Genomic DNA, 26737 nt, shown 5'->3' with positions numbered 1-26737 from the left:
TATAAGTCGATTTCATTTTCCACAGATGAACAACCCTTAAAAGCTCACATGCACATGTCTACAACTTCAAACTTCAGCAAAGACCAAAACAAACAACTTGAATGCCATAGACAATCTAAAGCGGGCCTAATCAGTCATCGGTTGCCTTCTCTTTTCTCAGAACTGTTCCCTTCTTTGCTTATATGGAAGCCTTCCAACTTATGGGCAATTTCATGAGCTGATGCCTTCAGCTTTCCAGTTGGCGCATTCTCTTCGAGGTTTGCGGGACCTGTCTGCCATATCCTGTAGTCCCATCTTCAGATCCTGAAGCGTAGGATTCACCTCCAGGCGAGAATCGCACACAGTGAACTGGACCATGGTGACCCTTATTGCATCCTATATAAGAAACCCACATGCAAGATGCTGGTTAAAACCTGAAACCCCTAAAGAAGCAAGATTTAACTACTCGACAAATCCCTTGTTATGGATGATGCATTTATGTGCAGCTCATCTGTGTAACGCCCCAACATAAATCCCTTGTTTCAAAGGCAAGATAAAATGGAACGGAAAGGAAGCAGACCTACCAGATAGGGTTGGCCAAACGACTACTGATCAAACCAATAAATACAGTTATCTGCCACTCAGCTAAGTATGCAGTGGTTAACTAGAAGCAAACAGCCCATTCAGCACAATGTGAAAATGCTGAGCACAACATTCATACCTCACACCTCCCATATCAGTACAAGAACTTAATATGGTCTGGTCACTGTGAAGCCATGCAACAGTTCTAATTGAACCAGGTGAACTGTCAACTTCTCTTGGTGGTACATCTGGACGATTCAAGTCAAGTATACGAAGAATTTTCTCCACTCCACCAGTAAGTAGAAGGTGTGTGTCCTGCACAAGAATAAATTAAAAACTGTATGCATCAACTAAGGAAAGAGCAATGAGACTACATATTTTCACCCATGAATTCCACAATCACTACACACACTACACACACACACAGAGTGAATCAACCATGTGATTACATGCATAATAAAAATAATTCATAAATCTCGGACCAGAGCATAATGTTATTTATGAGTAGCAAACCAGACATAATAAAACAAAAGCCAAATCCAGAACAAGCTCTAGACTACAAGCGTGATGCAGCAAGACCCAATATATTTCGTATTTGTCAATCAGAACTTTCCATATAATTCCCAATTAAACTTGGCGATCAAGATTATGAAACTAAATAAATAAATTTAGCCATTCAATTCTACAAAATGATTGGTGGTGTACTGTACAGAAACATCAGATTCACTTAAGGCAAATTGAAACAATCATAAACGTAGAATGTGGTAATAACTCTTCCAATCATTCTGAATTTTGGTACAAAAATTTCTTCAATGATACCATCATTTGAACTTCTGTTACTTCAATCATACTCCTCGGTTCTATAAATATACAAGACTCATGAGCATTTAAAGACACTCTCAAATCAACTCAACTAAGCCTCAATCCCAGACTAGTCGGGATTGGCCTTTAAAAACACACACAAAAGAAAATTTTTCCTTTTATGCTGAGGACAAAGGTTCCCTGTCTTGAAGTCATGAAAATAACATCTGAATAGACATGTGGAACAGATTTCTTAATACCTCTGAAAATGCACAAGCCCGAACGATGTGCTTATGCTCAAAAGAGTCTAATTCATCCCCAGTCAATGCATCCCACAATTTCCTACAAGCAATAAAACATCATAACTTATTATATAACTTCTATAAAATAATTACTTTCTTTATCAAAAAGTACATTACTTTGATAGGAACAAGCTTAACTACATACGCAGTAAAATCTGCAGAGGCAGATGCTGCACGTAATGCATTAGTATCGAGGCAACAACTCCACACTGCACCTTTATGACCTTCAAAGGTCCCAATCCAATCTCCAGTCTCCCCATTTCTCAACATTGGGCAAGAATCTGAATTGCAAAGAACAATATTGCTTCACAGCAAAGAATTTCCACTAATGAAGAGCAAGAATTAGTAGTCCCAATATGAGATACAGCCATTAAGTACCAAATGAAGCTGTAAAGAAACCTTCAAATTGAGTAACGTGGTTGAATCTCAATTTTTGGCTAATGAAAATCCAAACAAAATAGTCCAAAGACTTCCAAGTTCTTTCAGGAAAGTTCCAACTACTCAACCAATCAACCAAATCAAACTCCGACAATCAATCTATCTTTTATTTTATCAGTGTTTTATTTATCAGCTATTGCATTTTATTTCTCTAAACCTTGTTATTTAATTTCCCTTTAGCAATATAATTAATTTTCAAGCAATTAATACCAGCTCTCTTTTAATTTTCAATTAAATTTACTGTAAGATTTGATAAAACCGCATTTAATAGAGTTAATTTCTTGCAATCGTTTATTTTAGAAATCAGTTGCAATATACTCAATATCTGACATGCCTAAAATACAAACTGGCAGCCAATATGTTATGTGCTTTATATAGATTGACTTTTCTTTTTATTTATTTAGTTTCCATTGAGATACTAGTGAGCTATAACGTCTATGGATTGATTTTTTTTTTTTTTAAAAAAGATGTATATGGGTTGAATTTAATATTTGTTGGCACGTTGATCCACAAGGAAGTGTCAAATTTGGTAACACGAAGCCTTCTCCTCTACCTTCCACGCAAGGACCCAAATCACTTCCTCAAATTCCTCTTCTTTGCCCACGTTTTCACATCCTCTTTCGCCACCCTTTAGCTTTCCCATTTCTACTCTATAAAAATACTCATCAACGCTGCAAAACCCATATGTAGACACACAGCACTTCATGGAGACGCTACAAAGAAGAAAAATTAGTGTATTAATGTTTCCATGGCTGGCTCATGGACACTTATCTCCCTTCCTAGAGCTATCCAAGAAGCTAACCAAAAGAAATTTCCATGTCTACTTCTGTTCTACTCCTGTAAATCTTGATTCCATCAAGCCAAAACTATCTGCTGAGTACTCTTTTTCTATCCAACTTGTGGAGCTCCATCTTCCATCTTCGCCAGAGCTTCCACTTCACTACCATACCACAAATGGCCTGCCACCCCATCTCATGAAAACTCTCAAGAAAGCCTTTGATATGGCAAGCTCTAGCTTCTTCAATATTCTCAAGACTCTAAAGCCAGATTTGCTTATCTATGACTTTATTCAACCATGGGCACCTGCCCTAGCTTCGTCTCTAAATATACCTGCTGTCAACTTCCTGTGCACTTCCATGGCCATGTCTTGTTTTGGACTGCATCTAAACAACCAGGAGGTAAAATTCCCTTTTCCAGGGATATATCCAAGAGATTATATGAGAATGAAGGTTTTCAGAGCCCTGGAATCTTCTTCTAACGACATAAAAGATGGAGAGAGGGCTGGTCGATGCATGGATCAATCTTTTCATTTGATATTGGCGAAGACTTTCAGAGAACTCGAGGGAAAATACATTGATTATCTCTCTGTTAAGTTGATGAAGAAGATAGTTCCTGTTGGTCCTCTTGTTCAAGACCCTATCTTCGAAGATGATGAGAAAATAATGGATCATCATCAGGTCATTAAATGGCTGGAGAAGAAGGAAAGATCATCTACCGTTTTTGTTTCATTTGGTACCGAGTATTTTCTTTCCACGGAAGAGATGGAAGAGATAGCTTATGGGTTAGAGCTCAGCAAAGCACACTTCATTTGGGTTGTCAGGTTTCCTACAGGAGAGAAAATAAACCTGGAAGAGTCGCTGCCTAAGAGGTACCTTGAGAGGGTTCAGGAGAGAGGAAAGATTGTTGAGGGTTGGGCTCCACAGCAAAAAATACTAAGGCATTCAAGCATTGGAGGATTTGTGAGTCACTGTGGATGGAGTTCTATAATGGAAAGCATGAAATTTGGGGTGCCAATAATAGCCATGCCCATGAATCTTGATCAGCCTGTAAATTCAAGAATGGTAGAGGACGCTGGGGTGGGTATAGAGGTGAGAAGAAATAAGAGTGGAGAGCTTGAAAGAGAAGAGATAGCAAAGACAATAAGGAAGGTAGTGGTGGAGAAAGATGGTAAGAATGTGAGTAGGAAAGCAAGAGAAATGAGTGATACCATTAGAAAGAAGGGAGAGGAAGAGATTGATGGGGTGGTGGATGAATTGCTTCAACTTTGCGATGTGAAAACAAACTATTTGCAGTAGTTTTTTATAGAATTGTTTGCAATCTTGCTATTGGGATTTCCTCGTTAATTAATTCCGAAGTGGAGGTAAATGCATATGTATATTGTCTTATTAGAGCCATCTCCAAAATATGAGAACTCTATCTACTCGGTTTGATTTGTACTTTTGTAATAGGGATAGACACATAAATTATATATATATATATATATATATATATATATATATATATATATATAAAACTAGATTCTATTTATTTCAAAAAAAAATAATTTTTATATTAAAAATATTTTCCATTTAATGATTTAATTATAATATTAAATTAATTTGTGATAGACACATAAATTTTATAATTTAATATTACAATTAAATCATTAAATGGAAAATATTTTTAATATAAAATTTATTTTTTTTTCGAAATAAATAGAATCTAGTTTTATATATATATATATATATATATATATATATATATAACTAGATTCTATTTATTTCAAAAAAAAATTATATTAAAAATATTTTCCATTTAATTATTTAATTATAATATTAAATTAATTTGTGATATATTTTTTTTTCTCATGTTGATTGTTCTTTTTGTTATCTTTAACTTGTTCTTCTAAATTGAATCATTTATATTTTTAAACAATTATAAATTTTTGTTATTTTTTTATGCAGTATTTTATATTTTTTAAAACATTTATTTAGCCATAAAAATTATGCAGTTAATGGTATATATCTTTGTTCTAATTATTTGATTTTCAAACGCTACATCTTTTATAAGAATAATTATTTTTTAAAATATAATATATAATTATGCACACAAACAGAAAAAATTTAAAAAACAGTCTGTTATTGTGAATATAAATATAATGAATTCAAAAAACATAACATAATAAATAATTAAAAATATAATTTTGCATGTTTAAAAGAAGAGAACAATTAAATTACGATGAAAAAGAGAGATTTTAATAAGTCTTATAGTGAGAATGAGTTTATTTTCAATTATTAATAAATAAATTATTTGTATTATTTTTTAATTTATTTCATATATATCAATCAAATGATAAAAAATAGGAAAAAAATAAAAATAAAAATTTTACAATATTTGAAAAAAAAAAATAAAACCAAATAAAGAAAAAGTAGAAGAAAGATCCAAATTTTGAAAATTAAAAACCATTAACTGAATTTTAAATTAGTTAATATGCAATGACTAAGTGGGTATCATTTGACAAATCATTAAGCCAAGTGTCTTAGATAATATGATACATGGCAATTTTTTAAATCTAGTACTATGCCAAATTGCTTGATTTTGTGAGCTCATTTTTTAGTTTAGTTATATATATATAAAAAATGAAAAACAAAAAATACGATTAATCTATAATTTATATCTATCTACCTATATTATATATAAATGTGGAAGGAGGAGAGAACATTATGATTTCTATAAATATTTTTTATGATTTATATTATTTATAATATTTTTTATTACTTAAATTAATATTTAACTAAATTTAATTGGTTTTACTCAACTGCTCAACTCAACTAAGCCTTTATTCCAAAAATTTGGGATCGGCTGTATAAATTCTCTTTCTCCAGTCTAAACGATTTTGGATTAAATCCTCGAAAATGTGTAATGCTTCTAGGTCATGTTGTACTATTCTCCTCCAAGTCAGTTTAGGTCTACTCCTTCTTTCTTTCTATCATCTACCCTAATGTGCTCTACTTATCTAACTGGAGCCTCCGTATGTCTACGCTTCACATGATCAAACCATCTCAATCTATCTTCTCTCAACTTATCTTCAATTGGTACCACTCCTACCTTTTCTCTAATACTCTTATTATAAAGTTTATCTAGTCTAGTATGACCACTCATTCGCCTTAACATTCTCATCTCCGCAACTCTCACTACGATTTCTTCAGTACCCAACACTTACTACCATATAACAAGGCCGGTCGTATGGCTATACGGTAAAATTTTCCTTTCAACTTATTGGGAATTTTGCGATCACATTAAACTCCCATGGCACGTCTCCACTTCAACCATTCGGCTTTAATCTTATGACTAACATCTTCCTCACATCCCCCATCTAACTAAATTTAATTGGTTATTAAAAATAATATATTTTTTAAGAAAAAGTTAAAATTATAATTTAATTCAATTATAACTCGAAACAATATTAAAATTTTAAATATAACACTATAAAATTATATCATATAAAAAAATAACGTGAATGTAAAAAAAAAAAAGAAAGCCTTAAATTTTTAATAATTCTATTAAAATATAAATAAAACTCTTGTAATGAATCTTAGGTTAAACGAAAAAAACCAACTCGATGAAGATGATTTCACATGTAAATTGGCAACACATATTATTTCATGTTAAACATATAATTAATTAATAATTTAATATATAAAATATTATGCATATATAAAAAATTAAAATAAAATATATTAAATAATAAAAATCACATAAAAAAATTAAGATATCAATATAATTATCTATAAGATATAAAAACGTGGGAGGGAGACATTAACTTTATCAAAAATACCATAGTGAATTATTAATATGATAATAAAAAATAAAATTTAATTGACTATTAAAAATTAATTTATTTTAAATTTTTGTTATTTAAATTAATTTTAGAATTTATATAAATTTAAAATTCTTAATTCTATTTATAGTTAAATTCTATTTAATTAAATTTTTTATTATAATTCTATTTAATTAAATTTTTTATTATAATTCTATTTAATTAAATTTTTTATTAAAATTAAAAATAAAATTTATATTTTTTTATTATAATGATTATGGGTATATTATTCATTGATTATAAAGCTATACATTTTTTAAAATATATTATACTTACTTAATGAATTAAATTAGCTAGATCATTAAATTTATTAAAAAAATAATACAAAAATTTATTATTATTTAAAAAGTTTTAAATTTAATTGATTAAACAGGTTTCTTATACAAATTTGATTATATTCATATATTTATATAATAAAATTTCATATTAATAAATTATAACTTAAATAAAATTCTATTTAAATAAAAAAAATTTAAATTATATGACTGTGCAAACATTTGGAATTTAAACTCTAATTTTATTGAATTTAAAAAGTTATTGTGAGATAGAAGTCTTTCAAGTTTAGGAATATTAACAAAGACCATATAAATTTAGGAATATTATGATATAAAGAAAAGTATAAAATATAATATAATTTTATTTAAATTAAATTAAATACTAATTCTTAAAATGTTTAAAAAATTTATAAACAACCAATAATAATAATAATAATTAGGAGTTATAAATTAAAAACATAATTATTTTGTCTTATAATATTGAAGAATTAAATTTAATTGATTATTGAAAATTAATATATTTTAAGAAAGATAAAAATGTTATAAAATAAGAAATTAACTTTCTGTTATAAATCTATCTCAATTTAAAATTTTAACATCATAAAATATAACTTTTATTATTAAAATATAATTTTAATTTATATTTATTATATATATATATAATATTGTCAAATTTTAATTAATAAAAGAATTTCAATATTTTTTGTATTATTTCATTTCATTTACAAATCTTATTCTTAGCTAATATATAAGAATTATTTTTTATTCATTATTTTATTATAATTATCATGCCTTTTAGTTTGTCTATATAATAGATAAAATAGGATTACTTAATATATAAAATTTTAATTAAATATGAAAACCTAAAAAAAAAAAAAATTGAATATATCACCGCAGCTCACTCAAATTTTTTTTATCTTTTATGCTTTTTCTTAGATCCTATAGTCTAATAATCCTATTTTAGTTTAAATTTGAGTTTAATTATATTTTAATTCTATTTTAATTTACATATTCCTAAGCTAACAATGTGAGAATAGCTAATTTGTTAAGTTTTTTTATTTTTTTTTTTCTGCTTTTCATTACTCTATACTTGGTACTTTCATAGTCATAGGAGATGGTATCCTTACTCCTTCTATTTCATGTTCATTTTTATTAAATAATTACATAAGGTTAAAAATTTCAAGATAAAGGAAGCTATTCATGTGTATTTCGTCTAATTATATGGTTTATTTAAATATTAATTAAATGACAAAAAAAAATCAAAACTTTAATATCGATTATCAATTTTAATGAAATCTTTTAATTTTATCAATTTAATCATAAATTTTTCATATTGTTTTCAATTTTAATAATTAATTTAATTAAAACTATTAAACTCATCAATTTGATAAATTATTCAAATCTTTCCATTTATATATTGTTAATTTAACCAATCTATTTAATTTTATTAATTTATTAAAAAATTTTAATATTTTCATTAATTTTAAAAACTTCATATTGATAAAAAAAATATAATAAGAAAATAATATATTTAATATTATTATTTTAATTTTAATTTTTTTCTTTTTTTCTATTATACCTTTAATTTAAACATTTCTCATTATTTTATCTCGAATTTTTAAAGCATAACATATGAAAAAAAAATGTTTAAACATAATTGTTTTTGCTAATTTTTAAACATAAAATATTAATAAATAAAATAATCAAAATAACTCTAATTATAACTTTCAAAATAATAAGTATTTGATTTAGTAAAATAATATTGTTTATTTGATTTATTGAGAATAATTTCTAAGATAATAAAAAAATTAAAATAATTGACTAATATTAATAATATTGGCAAATATTTGAATTATTTTTATCAATTAAATCATCTAATTAAGTTAAATGTAAAAATTGAAATTAATATAAAAGTTTGGATTTTTGCAAACTTTAATAAAATTAAATGATTTTGCTAAAATTGAAAATATTTATAAAGGTTTGGATTTTTTTAATTATTTAGCCTTAAATATTTTAATATGAGTGAAAACTTTATTTTTATTTGAATATAAGTCTCTATTTTCTTTTTAAAAAAAGTCTCTTTTTCATATTTATTCCTATAATCATTTTTAAATATAACTAATCCTCTATTTAATTATTAATATAGAGAAATAATTTGATAATTTACTTTCTCGGTGCAAAGAAATTATCTTTTATATTTTTAGTAATATATCCTAGATAATATCTACTATTTCAATTTATGTTGGTTTTTATTATATATATTATACGTAATGAATAAAAAATTGAAGGTAGATACATATATCATATATATTATTAAAATCTAAAGTACTTACATTTGAGTATATATATTTGTATTCTCAATTTAAAATTAATGAGCCTCTTAATATATATTTTTGAAAAAATAAAGAAATAAAAATATCTATTAGTCTTTTTAAATTTCCATAAAAAAAAAATTAAATCACAAGTATAAATAATATATATATATATATATATATATATATATATATATATATATATATATATATATATATATTAGTTACTATTTTATTTATTTTATTATATTATTTATAGTTCTTTTATTTATTTAATTTTTTATGTTTTTTTTTGGCTACCTTACTTAGGCCTACCTCTAGCGCCTTGATATGCCTTGGGCTCCCAATGTGCAAAATATCACAATTCATTCCTCTTCCATTTTGTTTTTTTAAAAAAAGAATCACCGAAAATTCTACATCACAATTCACATCATTTCTAATGTTTTATAAATGAATCAGTATCAACTTGCAATAAACAACAATAATGTCATTTGTTAAGGGCATTATTTTCCTGGTCATTATTATTATTATTTTTTTTTGACAAAAACTACTAGGTATCTAAAATTTATTAGTCCGACTAATCTAAATTCGTGCCGCATAGACCTATAAAAGGGAGCAAAGGGCTTTTCTAAGTTTTAAAGGTGCTCCATACTCAAGACTCGAACTTGATATCACTGATTAAGGGAAAAAAGGACCCTTAAAAGCTCATGGTCTTTGATTTTTGTTGTACAATTGCCAGAAAAAAAGTTTCATAAATAAGATATTTATTTTTACTTTTTATTTTTTTTGTGCTTTAAAATTGATTATTGCAGCATAGTAATGGTTTCATCAACTTGTCTTCAAGAAAACAATTTTCAAAAGAAAAAAAAGTAAATAGTTATGAAACTCAGACCGAACTGGCCGATTAAATTAATGAACTGATAAATTAGCTTTCAAATTAATCTGAATTTATAATTGAATCAGATAAAAAAGTGATCCAACATATTTCGGTCGATCCAGTGATTATATCGGTGTGATCCAGTTAAAGCCACCGATTCAATTATTCAATAGAATCTTTTTTAAAAAAAAAATTTTGATATAAAAAGTTAAACTCAAAACCTCATAAAAAAATATTTAAAATCAAAATTAATTGAATTAATTTAATAGCTTTGTTTTTCATTAAGCATTATATTATTTAAATATTTTTATATAAAATTTAAGAACACTATGAAAATTTATTAAATATAACTTAATAAATATTAAAATTTTATTTTAAATAATTAAAATTTCATTAATTATATTTATTATAGAACTTAGTTATGAAACCCAGACCAAACTGGCCGATTAAATTAATGAACTGATAAATTAGCTTTCAAATCAGTCCGAATTTATAATTGAATTAGATAAATAAGCGACCCAACATACTTCGATCGATCCAGTGATTATACCGATGTGATCCAATTAAAGCCATCGACTCAATTATTCAATAGAATCTCTTTTTTTTTTTAAATTTTTTATATAAAAAATTAAACTCAAAACCTTATAAAAAATATTTAAAATTAAAATTAATTGAATTAATTTAATAGCTGTGTTTTTCATTAAGCATTATATTATTTAAATATTTTTATATAAAATTTAAGAACACTATGAAAATTTATTAAATATAACTTAATAATTATTAAAATTTTATTTTAAATAATTAAAATTTCATTAATTATATTTATTTACATTAATAAGTGTTATATTTAATTAATTTTAATTAATTTATATGTTTAATTAATTTTTAGTGATCCACTGATTCAACTATTGACCCATTCACTCGCTCCCTTCATCAGGTCAACCTCCGAACTGAGTTTAATAACACCATATAAAACCACTTAGAAACATACATATTTAAACCCGCAATTTAACAATACATGTTGCAGTCTAAACGAGTAAAGCATCTCTATCTAATTATCTAACGAAACCAAGCCAATGAACAAATATTTTTGAAAAACAATCAAATATCATAAAAAAAGGTGGCTTTGATGTAAAATAAAGTTACTCCATGGTCACATATTCAAGATACAGAAATAGTCCCTCTATAACAAAGGAGTAAGACTGGTTAGGAGGTTTCATGCACTGAAACACCCGTTTATATAATTGATAAACATGAGATTAAGGGCCTGTTTGATTTAACTGTTGAATATAACTGATAACGGTTAGCTGATAGCCGTTACTGTTAGCTGATAGCTGATGATAGCTGATTTATGTTAAGTATTTGATAAAACTATGTTTAGCTGTTGCTGTTAATATGTGAAATGACCAATAAGAGCATATATTATATAATTTATTTTATTATTGAAATAAGAAAATAATTAAAATTTTTAAAAAATAATAAAATAATTTAAAAAATATAGATAAAATAATAAAGTAATTATTATTATTAATAAAGAAAAAACTTATAATTAATTTTAAGTTTTTAGATATGAATAAATATTTTACATTTTATGTTATTAATAAAAAATATTTTAACAAAGTTGAAATATGTTAATTAAAATATTAAAATTATAAATAAAAAAATATAAAAATATTAATAATATTAATTTTCGAATTAAATAAAAAAGGATAATTTGGTCAAAATAAAAAATAAAGTCAAATCAGCTATTAGCTGACGAGAAACAGCTCTAAAAATAGAGCTGATACAAACTGCAGCTGATGGGTACCATATCAGCTACCCATCAGCTATCAGTTTTATTTTTTAAAACTTACCAAACACTCTGATTCACCTGTTTGGGGGGTCTATCACCTATCAGCTGCACCCAACAGGTGAACCAAACACCCTAAATCAGTATTAACATCAAGGGCATAAGTCTAATTCTTTCCTTAAAATTTATATTTTTTACAATTTAGTCCTCAAAACAATTATTTTACACAATCAGTTAATAAACAAATACAATTTATGATAATTTATACCTTCTGCTCACTTAAACAAATTTTGAATATTAAACCATTAACATCATTCTCATTAACACTCGGTTTTGCCATGATTTAGTTATTGCAAGCTTGTTATGCTCGTAGATTATTAGTTTGTTGCTCTAATAAGACTCATAATGCTCATTAGCGATTCAATTATTATTTCTAGGTTTTTATTGGCTAAAGATTTTTTTAAGAATTCTTTAATGAGAGATCCTGTATATGCTACAACAACAACTTTTAAATTACTTTAGCATATAACAACATTTTTTTAACGTTTTAAGTACTTAAACGCTATTGCTAATAAGGAAATCCAATTTCAGAACAATATGCCACAATCCAACTCCAAGTTTACAATTTCAGAACAAAATAAACAACTATAAAACTAATCGATGTCCAAATTTAAGTCTAAATTTGCAGTTCCATCAAAGTGATTGAGGAAAAAGGATAGAACACACTAAATTCACAATTTAAATAATTGAATCCCAATTCAGACTTAACAAACAGCAAAATTACCAGTATAAATTGAAAAATTCATATCCAAATTTGAATTTTCAGATAACAGAATTATCACTGGAAGCCCAACTAAATCCAATTCAAAGTTGAAAAAAAACCAAAGGTAATACAACTAAATCCATCTGAACTAAGCATCACTACACTAAAGGAAGACCAAATTTAAAACTCAAAGGCAACAGAATGAGACAATACCTTTACCAAAGTAAAAAAAGACTATTCTAACAAAACCCAATAGTAACTAGGCTTGACCTTAAACGTAATACTACACTACTACCTAAAGAAAACACTATAATTCAGTCAAGATCAGAGGTTGAACAAAACATAATCTAGAAAAAAAAAATACATACCTTTGCTGGCACTTATGAGAAAAAAGCCATCAGAAGTAACAGGACTGTAAAACAAATCCACAACAGGACGCGAATGCCCGTGGCACACTAAAGGCACTGCCGCCTTCTTCTTGTCCATGCCCTCTCAATAAATAACAATCAATTCAACAACAATCAAAAAAACCCTAATAGATGAAAACTTCAGAGAAATGCATATATTATTTCCTTTCTTCTTTTTGAACAAAACCCTCATCCAAAATCCAATTCACAATTGAAATGCACAACAAAGTCTAATATCAAAATAAAATAAAGTTGATTTCCTTTTTTTTTTTGAATTTATATATATAGATATTTATGTCTTGCTGAAACTATGATTCATTCTTGCTAAAGCTATGAAAATGCTGTCCATGAAAAATAAATAATTACTAGTAAATTAAAAATGAAAAAAAGAAAAAGAAAAATAGAAAGATACAAAGCCTGCAAAAGGGGCTAAACGCAGGAACGAAGATACAGATGGGACTGGCTTTATAGTGTTGAATTTGGAAATTTTTTTATTTTATTTGTTTTTGCCATGATGGTGCTGCTGCTTTTGAAATTTGAAACTTGGCCCATATTTTATTGAAAATTCTGATTTTGGCACTGAGAAGCATTTGTTCTTACTAGGATACCCCTGAGCCTTCATTAATCATCATTGTGAAAAATAAAGGGTAATATATAAATTTGTAAATAAAATAATTTGTAAATTTATATTTGTTCATTATTAATACATGGTTAAATAAAAAATATTATATTTTAAAAATAATTTTTGTCATGTCAAAAAATAAATAAATAAAAATTGTCGGTCCCTTAAGATAATGTAAATTAGTCCCATGGAATCATGTAGTCCCTCATATGCCTTAGTATATGAAAAGAAATTTGATAATGTTCTCAATGATTAATTGTGAAATCTCAATTAAAATATTTTAGATTCAAATTCCATTAGCAAGAGATTTTATATGCTCTAATGGTCAAATATCGCCCATATCTTTAAAATTATTGTTAAAATTAATTTAATTATTAAAAAAAACAACATCGATCTTATTGAAATAAAATTAAAATTCAGTGATCAAATAGTAAATTAAGGTGACACTAAATTATGATTTAAAGTCACCAATAAGTGTTGGGTTGGAGAAACAGCTATAAACCCTAAAAGAATTGGTTTTCTGTGAATTATAAAATGAACATAAATCATACTCTAATAAAAAAAAATTAAGACAAGAAAATATTAAAGAGTAAAATAAATAAATATAAAAAGCTCCATATGTCTAAAAAATAGAAAAATATAATAACTAATTGAAAAAATAAAAAAGAGATTATTGATGGTGTTGAGTTATAGAGAGGAAAAAAGTAGAGTCTCATTCATTTTTTATTATAGAGACAGCTCATATGTCATTCATGACCTACTTGTCCCCATTAGACTTGTCAAGGTTCAAAGAATCCAGGCTTTTTTTTTTCTGAGATAAATTGGGAGGCTAAGATGATGAGAGTTATGGGAAAAAAAAAATTAATTGGTTTAGTTAATTTGAACTCACCATTACTTCCATTACCTTTCAGATCAATGATGATTTTCATTCCACATCCGTCTGAGATAAGGTAAGAGCTCTAAAAATAAGAACTTAGGCACTCGCATCGAACTCACTTTTGAGATTGAGTTAGGCTAGACACGGAGCTCGCTTTTGAAATTGAGTTAGGTCAGATCAATTTTCTTTATACATACTTATTTTGAGTAATTTCTATTATGATCCCTCTTCAATTACAGATATTTAGGCATTGTTTGAGTACTTTTTTTGTTTGCCATTAATAGACTGAGCAAACCTAATCAAGGTAACATAATGCAGCCATAGGCTGCTAAATTTGACAATAAACCTTGAATTGTATGGATCCCCCTTAGCACTTTTGTTTACCTAAATTTTTGAAATGTTTAAACTTTACAGGGTTCTGGGTTTATGATGCCTGAATTTTTCTGGGTTTTACAGTGATGAATGATCTGGACAGTAAAAAGTAGGATTCTAGCAGCAAGGTATCTGATACAAGCAACAACCCAATTGAGACCTCATACAAATATTTGAGAGTTTGAATATTGAAGCATGAAATTCACAAGTTCACATAAACCAAATGGAAAGAAGAGACTATTTCATTCCCATGAGTTACATTATATGGAATGATTCTGTCAAACATTGCAGGAATGAATTAAAATAAATAAATAAATAAAACATCAGAGACAATTCAATGTGTATACTGAAGCTATCTATGATCCATAAAGCAATGTATGGCAATTCAGTCTTTATGAATATCCATCCATCATGATGTATACTTGACCATATTGCATTGATGTTCTCCTGCAAATTCAAGAAGAAAGATTTGATAACTGGAACAGGACTATTCAAATCTCCTTATATAAGACCTTTATGGTTGTGGTTCAAAACAAAGGATTTCTCATCAGTTTGTTCTGTGAACTAACAAAAATTTTTATGAAAAAATAATGTTAGGTCTATTTGGATGGATGAGAGTTTGAAAAGGAGTGTTTGAAATTGACATTATGTTGATGTTTTACAAGTTTTACTCTTGAAATACAAATTCAAGTCCACTTTCATTTCAAATTCATTTTACAGTATTTGATAATCTCAAAAATAAGGCTCCTTTCAACATATATAATTTGAATTTGGATGCTATCACAAAAATGCTTCTAGGGTTAGAATGCAAGTACCTTTTATATTGGATATAACCAGCAACACTAACACAACTAGCTACCAACCCGAGAGAAATGAGAAGTCCAAGCATCCAGGTAGGTGTCCTACTATGCTTTCTTTTGTGTGAGTCTCCATCATTGAGCTGAAGGCAGCTTCTTAAATGACAGGGCTCTTCTCTGACTGGCTGCCATTCAATGAAGGTGACAAGGAAAGACTTTCAAAGTTTAATACTTAGTAGTTAGCTTGCATATTAGGATTTCCATCATTAAATAGATATCGATGAAACAAACAAAATCTAGTGGGTTTCTCAAAAAAAGATGCTTAGTTTTCTTCAGCATAATAGAATTCAAGAACAAATAATTACATTCTCTTTTTGGGATTTTTTCCACCCACCATTTGTTCCTTGGAGCACTTATGGTCATATACTGGATAATCCGGGGCCAGTGTATCTTCAAACGCTGCATAACATTCCACATCCCGGTACCTAATCCCACCATCACAAGGAGATGAGCAAGGCTTCCATGATCCAGCAACCCATTTATAAATTTCTGAAGGACAAGCAAGATATATAATGAATGTCAAAATAAATGATAAAATCATTAATTTATACCTACGCACTAATAAAGGTTAAAATTCCATTGAGAGACGGCAAGTACCCTTTGGTTTTAGCTCTACAAGTAGCTCCGCACCACTTCTGCAATAACCCAATCTTGGATCATAAGAAAAAATGTGAGGATCAGAGCAATCTTTACAGCAAATATATCCATCACCATCATCCACCTTGTAATCACATCTTGTACACCAATCTTTTGTCACTTTAGGAGTTTCTGCACAATAATATAGCAGCAGAAGTGGGAAAATTAATCTTGTAAGATTGAAAGAATATTAGACTGAATAATTACGCACATCAATCCCCATATGAATTCTGCAGTTAAATTTGGCAACAAGAATATAAAGTCCAGAGCATAAACATTCAAATAGTGAACTATACATGATCATCTAGCAATTGTTCTTTTACCCTTCTTTCCTAAAATTTTACGTATGCATTCACACCAAACCAAATTTCTGTATTATATAGGCTTACCATGAGAAGGGATTCTGAGATCGAGTGAAAAAGCTGGTGCAAGAGCAGTGCAAAGAAGGAGCAGACACATCTTCCAATACCATTTCTCCTTCCGCATTGTCAGTTTCCCAGAAAATCTTTTTCGCAGGAAAGTCATGCATCCTCACGTCATTGAATTATAGGTCTAAAGCCAGTCTGGCAATAGGAATCATCATCACAGTTGAGCGTTGACATTCCGATAAGAACTGATCGATTATAATATGCCATTAATGAGAGTTCTTCAACTATGGAGGGGAACAGAAAAATTGAACATGTATTGGGTTGACTTCTAGTAGTCAAGCTGTTTGATACTAAACGAGTAGTCATGAGTGCGGACACGACAAGCCGCTTCATAATGTGGTAGACCATTTTTAATTAAATGACTTGTCGTGTTTAATTAGATTTTCTAATGACCGAGTCCTTGAACTACGAATGTACGATCTATATGGGAAGTCGTTTAAGGACACTTGACCATCTTTTCCCGAAGATCTTCCCCTCTCAGATATGCCATATTAATTTCTGCAGTGCTTCTGAAGGATGCATATTACAGAGTCTGCAGAGTTTCATCTGAGCTGGGTTGTGTTACAGATGTTCGTGTGTGTTTCCATTATAGCCAACAGTTAGACGAATATTTAATCTTTATGATTTTTGCAATCTGGTGGCTATATTATGCTTTTCTGTTTATGGTGCAGCTGTTTGAAGTATGCACTCTCAAATAATTATATGTTAAAAGGATTAAATAAGTTAGTCTGGCTATGTTTGGAAAGCTTATCAGGGATAAAAGAAAACGAAGAGATTGATGGAGTTTAGTTTGATTATTTATTTTTAATTTTTGACTTAAAATATATTTTTTAATTTATGAGTTAAATTAAATATAAATAATTAATTATTTAATAAAATTATTTAAAAATAACTTTTAAATAATTTAAGTGTTTAATTAAAAAATACTTAAAAATAATTTAATTTATTGAAATTAATAAAAAAAGATACGTAATTAAGTGTCCTAATTGTTAAAATAAAATGTTAAAATGAGAAGAATATTAATATTTTTACAAATTGTTAAAATAATATAATATTTTAATAGATTAAAGAATAATCTTAAAATAAATAAATTATAAATAAAATATCCTTAATTATAATTTTTTACTTATTTTAAGTTTAACTTTTTACTTATTTTAATTTTTTTTAAATTCATAAATCAAATTAAATACTAATTTATTTATAATTTTTTATTTATATATAAATTTAATCCATTTATAAGTTATAAGTCAAATTAAATACCTGAGAGAAGATAAAATTGTTTCCCTCTTTCATATTTTTCAACCTACCAAAGATTAGGCCCAAAACAACATAATCCAAAATTGCAAATGGGTCAACTATCCAAACCCCTAACCCGATAGAGAAAAGGAGCAACTTCCTACTTACCGTCGCCCCCTCCCCTCAGGGACGCTTAAGAAGACACCAGAGCCATTTTGCGAAGAGAAATAATAAATCTCCTAAATATTGATGTAAAAAATGACATAAAACCACCACTGAAATTCAAAAGATTGTTGCTATCACATTACTTTCACAAGCTTTAAGGAAAATAAGTAGTTGACATAACCCCAAGCCCAGGAGGCAAGCTCCCCAGAAGTTTTGCATCAACAATCCAGCAAGCAAGGACCATTGGCGATGGGCCTCTTTAGTGTCCCATTCGCACTTGCTAGGCTGATCTACTATACTGCACCCCACAAGTTGCCACACTAGACTACTGGTTCCATGCTAGATTGGAGAAAAAGCAACCACACCTACGCAAAAAGCAATGAAGCTCTAGACCTCACAATTGAGCAGATCTACAAAATCTTCCCTTGCATGTCAAAAATCTGCAACAGACATATCAAACAACAAACTTAGACAAAGCACAAACATGCAATCGAAAAGAAACACAAAATCACTGTACAAGAACACAAGGACAACTTAAGAAAACGCTCGCCATTCACCACTTGCTACCCTACCATCAAAATTATTTATAACTCTCTTTGCCGGTAAGAAGGGAAATCCATTGACTAGGGAGGGGGAAGGCAGCCTCCCTCCACCCGGATGGGAAGAAGGAGACCGCCACACAAGGCAGAAGACTAAGACCAAGCCTTATATATAAACCTTCAAATGAGAAAAAATGAGAGATAAAACTTAGGAGACTCAACTAAGAAGGTTACTCTCACTGTCTGGTCTGCCGATTATTATCATACCTATATAAGGTCCATTGAATTAAAAAAACTCAAAAATTTAAACCCAACAACAATTTAAAAAAAAAAAAAATTGTTTCCTTTGTTTTTACGCCCCCTCAAACCAGCTCAATCACATACTCAAGGAAACCAAGATGGACAAGTTGAGATATCACAAAATTTATTCCTCAACCATAAAATGCCAAAAATGAATTAATTTGGCAGTAAAAAAATAAAGTTCTATTTGCCATTATTATTAGAATTGTTACTTAGAAAAATATTTTTTAAAATATATTAATTAAAATATATTAAAAAATATTTAAAAGTAAATTTAATAAATCTTAATCATTAAAATATTAAAACAACAAAACATTATTTTATCAAACTGTTTTTTTAAATAATATTTAAAATAATTTTTTAAAAGAAAGTAATTTGACCTTTTAAACCAGAGTGTCAAACATGTACTTAAGTTTTCCGGCTTATTTAGATTTGAGAACAATAAAAAAGAAATTTAACAATCTCCATTCCATTTTTATATCAAGCTTTTGGCCAATTATTAGGAAATTAAAAAACTTATGGGCCAACCATATCCTATCAAAATTTAAACATAAATAGACAAAAAAATGTTGACATAATACTTTATGTATGAGAAACTAATGGCCCTAAATTAACATTCAAAATTTATTAAATTAGAAGCCATTGAAGAAATGATGACCCTGAAAGGGGATATGCAGAGAATGTTTTTCAATTTCAAAATGGGCTGATGTAACTAGGAGACCATATTAAAAAAATTTCAGAAAATCTATTTTTTTATTTAATAAATTGCCTATATATATATATATATATATATATATATATATTAACAATTTATTATTTTTATTATATAAAAGGCATTGAGAATCAAAATCTAGTATGTTGGACTGTAACACATGCATTAATTTAATTAATTACTAATCTATTTAATCAATATTAAGTATAACAATTTATCTTTTTCTATAATTCATTTTATTCAATTAGGGTTACTTATTAAACCTTTTATGTACTAATTGAAGCAATTCAGTTTTATAATTTGCAATTATTCTGCAAATTTATGGTCCATACTTCATTCTTCAATAATATTGATCATTAATTGCAAAATATTCTTGAATCACTATTACAATATTTTCTTATATACATATTTTAAAATAAATAAGAAATTTATGACTATAACTATTTATTTAAGATAAAAAATTTTTAATTTCTAAATATTATATTATTTATTTCTAAAAATGAAGTTTTTAAGGTAAAAAATTATTAGGTCTTGTTCGACAACAAATTTTATGATAAAGTTTATTATTTTGATCATAGTTAAAATACTATCTCTTTTATTTATATTTTTCGGTAGCATAATGTATATGTTAGTGTTTAGAAGTTGAAAAAGTAGTTTATAAACATAACTTTTAGAGGTTGAGGGAGTGTCTTGACTAATATAAAAAATATAATGTCTAAATTTTAAATTTATTATTTTATGGATAGATATTAATATTTTATTTTATTTAAATTTTAGGAAATTATTTGAAATTTTTCGAATTTTTGAAATCGTGTTCGATTTTTCGAAAATATAAAACTTTGATGATCTTTAAAAAATTTATTTAAAAACCACGTGGCAAAACTAAAAATATATTTAGACTCTACGAATTTTTCTGAGTTTTTTGAAATTTTTTCTAAATTTTTGAGCCTCGTATTTTATCAAAGGGCAGAGTAAAAATTTAATTTCGGGATCTTAATCAAACCGGGCTAATCGAACCGGACCGGATCAGACCAGTCGAATTGGATCGGCTCATTTTCCTTTTCTCCTTCCTCTTCCACGCGCCCCCGACACTCTACCTCGTTTTCTCTCTCCTCTCTCCTCCTCTCGCTGCCCCACCGCCGCCCCAACCTTCCCAACTCGCCGGTGCACACCTTCAGGCCACCTCCCTGAGGCCGACCGACGCTCCAGGCTGCTGGAAAAGTCGCGTGAAGTTCCCCCTGCGCGCGCGAGACATTTCAACTTCCCGGGCCTATTTCGGCCAATCCGACCACCAATCGGACCGGATCCTATTCCAAAACACTTCTACACCTCGAGAGCTTTCCATAGACACCAAGAACACCAAAATCCATCAAGCGATTTGCCCAATTTTTGTCCGAAAAGTTTTAGCCCATTATGACTTTAAGGCTAGATTTCTCGAAAATCGTAAACCCCACAAAAAATTTGAGAGTACCGGAGTGCTCCACTCTCGAGAGCTTCGAGGCAATACCCATTTCAAATTTTTCCGACACAGTTTTTCGGTGGGTCCTATGAGACTTCGCAGTATTTTTTCAAGCATTAAATGAGTTTAGAAAATTCCATAAAAATTATATACTAACTCCCGTGTTATGGGCTTCATGTAGGTACGTTCAATTTGTAGAAATTCGACGATTGCTCGGGTTTGCAATTTCAGGCCGGTCAAACAGACTACCGGGAAAGCTTCAGAACTGGGCTGAGAGTAGAGGCTACCCCACCATTTTCAGACGTCCCGGACGCGTCTCCAGGGTTGGAATTGGTGTAGGTAAACCCAAACCCTCATTTTTCTTAATTATCTAGTGTATGATTTCGATTAAAAATCTATAAAATATTCATGGTAGGTTAGAAAAATATAATTCCTTTTGCGTTAGCTCTATAATATTGCTAAGGACCACGGGGCAAAGTTTTAGAATTTTTGGAGCTCAAATGGGTAGTTTTTGCAAAAGGGATAATTGTAAGGACTAAATTATAATTTTCCAAATTGTGGTTGTTGACTGTTTGGGTGGGCCCAGGAGGGGCCATGTGATGTGATTGAGTTGTGGATGTGTGACTTGTGGATATAGAAGTGCATTTTAAACCCTTTTGCAGGTTGGGTAGGTCCTAGGTATAGGGAAGACTCTGCTGGATTTTTGACACAACTTAGGGTGTCTTTGGTTTTTTCTAAGCTTGTATTGAGTCAAATATATTAAATAATTACAATGAAATTTGTCAAGTGAGCCCAGACAGCCTTCCTCCTCTGCCCAGCTGCCGCAGTGACCTCAGTTTAAGCCTGTGAGTAAAATATTAATTGTAATTATAATTTCGATATTATTATATGTTCAAACATGTCCATGCATCACTTATAAATATGTATCTATGTAGTTAAATACTAGGCACGGTTTATATTGCATTCATAATTGATGAGTGCCATGGATATTGTTGGTGGTAATTTGGAGCAGTGTGCGTGTGGTATGGTATTGGATATGGATAAAATGAGTAGACACAGCTTGAGAGACACTCGCTGGAACCCGATCCTTTATGGATAAGTCGGGGTAGGCATGGCTTGAGAGACACTCGCTGGCCCCCACATTTGGTTTACTAAGCAAAAGTCCTGCTTGAGAGATACTTACTGGCAGAGGTTGGTTTAAGAGAGCTGTATAAGGGATCAACTCCCATATATGTACTGTCTGAATAGTGTTGGCTGTGTGAGTGCTCTAAATTGCCTTTTTACTGTTATGATGTGGTTTGTATGAAATTTATGATGATGTTGCATTCTATTCTTTAGGATGTATTAGCTTTAGATAGCTATAGAAATTGTGGTTAAAATTAGTATTTTACTCTCTGAGTCAAACGCTCACTCTTATTCATCTATTTTTCCAGGCTATGGGAGGATTATTTGTTGTGGCTAACCTGCTCTTCTTCTTCACAGGTCAATTAGTAATATCTAATGTATTTTGTATAATTGAGTTTAATTTTAGACTTCGCATGTGTTAGGAGTATTTTAATTAATTTGTGTCTGTAATATAATATGGTATTGAATTTGTAAGATTATTAATTGCATGCATGACTGGATTGAATAAGGGAGTTGAGCTCCCATTGGATTTTATGATATTATGAGTATGTGGAGGGTGAGCTGAGCTCCCCAATTTATTATATATTGTGTTTATAGGTCGGGCAAGTCAAAAACTTTCCGTTGAATGGTCCATTTTATGGCCAGACTCTGTTCAGTTGAATTCTTGAAATTGGGCCCCAATGGGCCTTAGGATTGGGTTAAGGAATAGTTAGGCTTACTACGGGCCTCGGGGGCTTTAGGCTGGCCCAGGTCATAGTGCCAGTCTAGCCCATAAGTTGGGTCATGACAAATGTGGTATCAGAGCTTAGGCTCCAGATTCGTAAGGAATATATGTCTAAAGTTTTGGGAAGAGTCTAGTAGAAGTCGCATGCGGAGAATAGGGTCCACATTCGTCCTTGCATTGTTATCTTTGCTTCTAGTTTCTGATTTATATAATTGTGTGTAAATATGAGTCCATAGAGCTATGTAACATATCGTTTTAAATTTTTGTGGGCTAATGCTGCTAAATTTTAGGAAAATGCGTAGAAGCAAAAGAGCTACCATTGCATCAGAATGAGATGCGAGGTGTCGACATAGGATGAGGCGCCTACCCCAAGGAGGCGGGGCAAGAGACCTAGAGCTGCTCAAGTAGAAGAGTAGCCGCCGCCAGTTTAGGAACAGTCTTTTATGGCTCAGGGTCCTATAGACCTAATGGTAGCTACCCTAGCCGGATTGCAGAGAACTATCGATATGTTGGCACAATATATGGTCCACCCTCCATAACAGTAGCAGCCCACCGCACCAAGAGGGGAATCTTATAAACAAAAAATTAATTTTAAGAAGTTGGTGCCTGGTACTTATGATGTGTCAGATGATGCCTATCGGTTTTTGGACTCCTGCAAACAGGCAGGGATGGAATTATAGTTAACTGATAGGAGACTTATAGAGTGTGTGCAGCATGTATTGGGGCCAGTGCCAAGCCAGTGGATGACAAATTACATACTACCTCGTATTGAGGGATTATCTTGGACCTAGTTTGTGGAACTATTCATCAATAGGTTTGTGCCAGAAAGCTTCAGAGATTAAAAGCAGTGGGCCTTTGAGGCCTTAAGGTAGAATGGCAGATCCGTAGATGAATATGCTACAGAATTTTTGGAACTGAGTAGATATGCCCTCACAGCAGTGGCTACAGAAAGTATGAAGGTAAAGAGGTTTCTAAAGGGGCTGGACAGGAGGTATGCAAATCTGGCCATGATGTGCGATCAGTCTTTTGATGTGAAAGTTGATCGAGCCCAACAGATTGAAATTAGCTATACAAGAGATGATAGTAGAAGGACAAAGAAGAACAGAGCAGAGGGTTCTTCAGGTGTTCCCAAGATGGGTACCACTGCTAGTGGAGGCCAAAGCCACTACAGAGGAAGGGGTAGAAACAACAAGAAGGGTGGTTTTAAACACAAATCTCGAGGATTCAAACCAAGGTACAGATCCAACAGTTGTCACAGTTCGGGTTATAGCAGTTCTGGGTTTGGTTCAGGATCCTCCTTGGCACCTTGCACGCAGTGTGGAAGAGGACATTCAGGATCTTGTATGATGGGTTCAGGAGTATGTTTCTAGTATGGCCAGCAGGGTCACTTTGCTAGAGAATGTCCAGTGTTCAGAGAGCCACAGATGGGGTCACAGGGTTTTGTTGCAAATGTTCCTCGTCAATTGTATCCTAGTGCTTTCAGCATAGCAGGCAGTCAGTTCAGTGGCCAACAGGGCCGAGGATAAGGAGGACATGGATTTGGAGGCAGGTTAAGAGGTAGAAGTCAATTTCAGGGTTCTGCAATGCAGGGTAGGGGTCAAGCTCAGGTTTTCACCTTGACCCACCAGGATGCTCAGGCTTCCAATGCAGTTGTGGTAGGTATTCTTTTAGTCTATTCCTATGAGGCTCGTGTTTTGATAGATCCAGGTGCTACACACTCATTTGTCTCCCCTGTTTTTGCCATGAGATTAGGTAGGAACCCTACAACTTTAGAATGCCTCTTGTCTGTAGCTATCCCACTTAGTGACAACATAGATGTGGATATGGTTTTTCCAGGTAGCCCAGTGGTAATGGATGGAAGGATTCTCCCAACAGACTTGGTTCCTCTACTAGTAATGGATTTCGATATAATTTTGGAAATGGATTGGTTAGCAACTTATTATGCCACTTTAGACTGTAGGAATAAAAGGGTGTATTTTCATATACCTAGTGTGAAAGAGTTTAGCTTTGATGGTGACAGGAGCGTGGCTCTATATAACTTAGTGTCAGTAATTAGTGCTAGAAAAATATTGAGGCATGGGTGTCAAGGGTATTTGGCATTGGTAACAGATATATCTGTAGAAGGTGTTAACATTGAAAATGTTCCTGTTATCAGATAATTTATGGATGTCTTCCCTGAAGAGCTTCCAAGGTTGCCACCAGGAAGGGAAATAGAGTTCAGCATTGATGTTGTGCCAGGTACAAACCCCATATCAATGCCGCCTTACAGGATGGCACCAATAGAATTGAAAGAGCTAAAGGAGTAGCTACAGGAGCTTTTGGACAAGGGTTTCATACATCCGAGTACTTCACCCTAAGGCGCTCTTGTTTTATTTGTGAGAAAGAAATATGGGTCCTTGAGGTTGTGTATTGATTATAGATGATGGTTGTCAATTCCACCAGAAATTAAATTAACTGAAATTACCAGTTTATAAAATATTTTTTACAGTGAGTGATAAATCCAGGTCGAACCCTAGAGACTGAATTACTAAAATTTCGTGCACTTGTGTAATGGAAAAAGAAAGAAACAAAGGTTGGGGGGGGGGGGGTTGTAACACTAAATCAGAAGAAATCAGAAATTAAAGAACTAAATATAAAACTCTCAATTTAAACAAACTTTAGCCCAAGGTAATTCTCATCCCAATGCATTTATTTGATCATAGACAAAAGAAATACAATTATCCTTTATTGAATACTTAACGTAGATTTACCAAAACAGCGAAGTAAAACCCCTATCTTCCCTATACTCATCAATTTGAGCCTAGCACTCTTATTGACTCTAATTATTAATTGAATTGGTATTAAGCAATCTTCATCAAATTAATAACTGCTTTAAGAATAGGAAGTAGTTAAGCTAAATAACGATTTATAAAGCATAAACCATTTAATTCATCCTATTGTTTCCTTAGGTTATTATAAAAAACTTGGATCATAATCAATAAAACCTAATTGCTATTCACGTTCAATCTTACACAACAATTACGGATTATGAAGATGAATTAGCAATTGATCACATCAAACAATTAACTAATAGGCCTTTTTAGCAAATCATTCAATAGATCGAAGAAAATGAAATCAAGAAACAATAGATATTTAAAAAGACATAAATTTAAATTAAGAACCTGGTCTCACAAATCATGCAAAAGAACTTGAATCCCTTGAACTGAATTAAAAACTTAGCCACTCATGTTATTGGATTACAGAAAAATAAAGAAGAAATCTAAAAAGAGAGTGGAGAATGAAGGTTTTCTATGGTGTTTAAAGGTCTAAATGGATGTGTTTTAGCTGCTGCCCAAAGACGCATTTATAATAAAAAACCTAATCTCAAAGATAGGAACCAAACTAGGAAAAATTTTAAAATTCAAAAGACAGATTTTCAGCCTGCATTCACATCTCTGAAATCAAGGCCATTTTTCAGTGACTTCCTTTCTGAATCTGTCTCTACCCTCTTCAGGAAAGTTGTAGCCCTATTTCTTAGCTTT

General features: G+C 30.3%; 3 protein-coding genes and 1 long non-coding RNA gene across 4 annotated transcripts; 1 reads left to right on the top strand and 3 right to left on the bottom strand.

The window, feature by feature from the left end:
* Positions 1 to 210: 210 nt before the first annotated feature.
* Positions 211 to 13243, bottom strand: LOC110643944 (uncharacterized). The gene is made up of 5 exons (XM_058148043.1): positions 13126 to 13243; positions 1810 to 1945; positions 1623 to 1704; positions 670 to 876; positions 211 to 375 (listed from the first exon to the last, which is right to left on the bottom strand). Exons 1-5 carry the CDS (start codon positions 13241 to 13243, stop codon positions 211 to 213), a joined length of 708 nt encoding a protein of 235 aa, XP_058004026.1.
* LOC110643943 (UDP-glucosyltransferase 29-like) lies at positions 2773 to 4305 on the top strand. Its single transcript, XM_021796479.2, has one exon. It carries the CDS (start codon positions 2807 to 2809, stop codon positions 4175 to 4177), a length of 1371 nt encoding a protein of 456 aa, XP_021652171.2. The 5' UTR covers positions 2773 to 2806; the 3' UTR covers positions 4178 to 4305.
* Positions 13244 to 15280: 2037 nt separating the features above from the next.
* Positions 15281 to 17236, bottom strand: LOC110643938 (uncharacterized). The gene is made up of 5 exons (XM_021796476.2): positions 16918 to 17236; positions 16490 to 16660; positions 16227 to 16381; positions 15851 to 16017; positions 15281 to 15482 (listed from the first exon to the last, which is right to left on the bottom strand). The coding sequence occupies exons 1-5, from the start codon at positions 17051 to 17053 to the stop codon at positions 15428 to 15430; spliced, it is 684 nt and encodes a 227-aa protein (XP_021652168.2). The 5' UTR covers positions 17054 to 17236; the 3' UTR covers positions 15281 to 15427.
* Positions 17237 to 18451: 1215 nt separating this feature from the next.
* LOC131181002 (uncharacterized) lies at positions 18452 to 19264 on the bottom strand. Its single transcript, XR_009149638.1, has 2 exons — positions 18930 to 19264; positions 18452 to 18797 (listed from the first exon to the last, which is right to left on the bottom strand). It is a non-coding gene; the product is annotated as an uncharacterized LOC131181002 (long non-coding RNA).
* Between the last annotated feature and the right edge of the window lie 7473 nt (positions 19265 to 26737).

This window comes from Hevea brasiliensis, chromosome 6, assembly GCF_030052815.1.
Source record: "Hevea brasiliensis isolate MT/VB/25A 57/8 chromosome 6, ASM3005281v1, whole genome shotgun sequence".
Taxonomy (NCBI): Eukaryota; Viridiplantae; Streptophyta; class Magnoliopsida; order Malpighiales; family Euphorbiaceae; genus Hevea; species Hevea brasiliensis.
This window is presented reverse-complemented; position numbering and strand designations above follow the sequence as displayed.

Bases quoted from the DNA above. Each gene is read 5' to 3' on its own strand.
- LOC110643943 (XM_021796479.2), top strand. From the start codon at position 2,807: ATGGAGACGCTACAAAGAAGAAAAATTAGTGTATTAATGTTTCCATGG.
- LOC110643944 (XM_058148043.1), bottom strand. From the start codon at position 13,243: ATGGACAAGAAGAAGGCGGCAGTGCCTTTAGTGTGCCACGGGCATTCG. The intron at 1,946-13,125 runs GTATGTATTTTT...TTTGCAATTCAG, and splicing joins TCTCATAAGTGCCAGCAAAG to ATTCTTGCCCAATGTTGAGA. The intron at 376-669 runs GTGCTGAATGGG...TTTCTTATATAG, and splicing joins GTGCTCAGCATTTTCACATT to GATGCAATAAGGGTCACCAT.
- LOC110643938 (XM_021796476.2), bottom strand. From the start codon at position 17,053: ATGACTTTCCTGCGAAAAAGATTTTCTGGGAAACTGACAATGCGGAAG. The intron at 16,382-16,489 runs GTACTTGCCGTC...CTTGTCCTTCAG, and splicing joins TGTAGAGCTAAAACCAAAGG to AAATTTATAAATGGGTTGCT. The intron at 16,018-16,226 runs GTGGGTGGAAAA...ATTGAATGGCAG, and splicing joins AGTGCTCCAAGGAACAAATG to CCAGTCAGAGAAGAGCCCTG.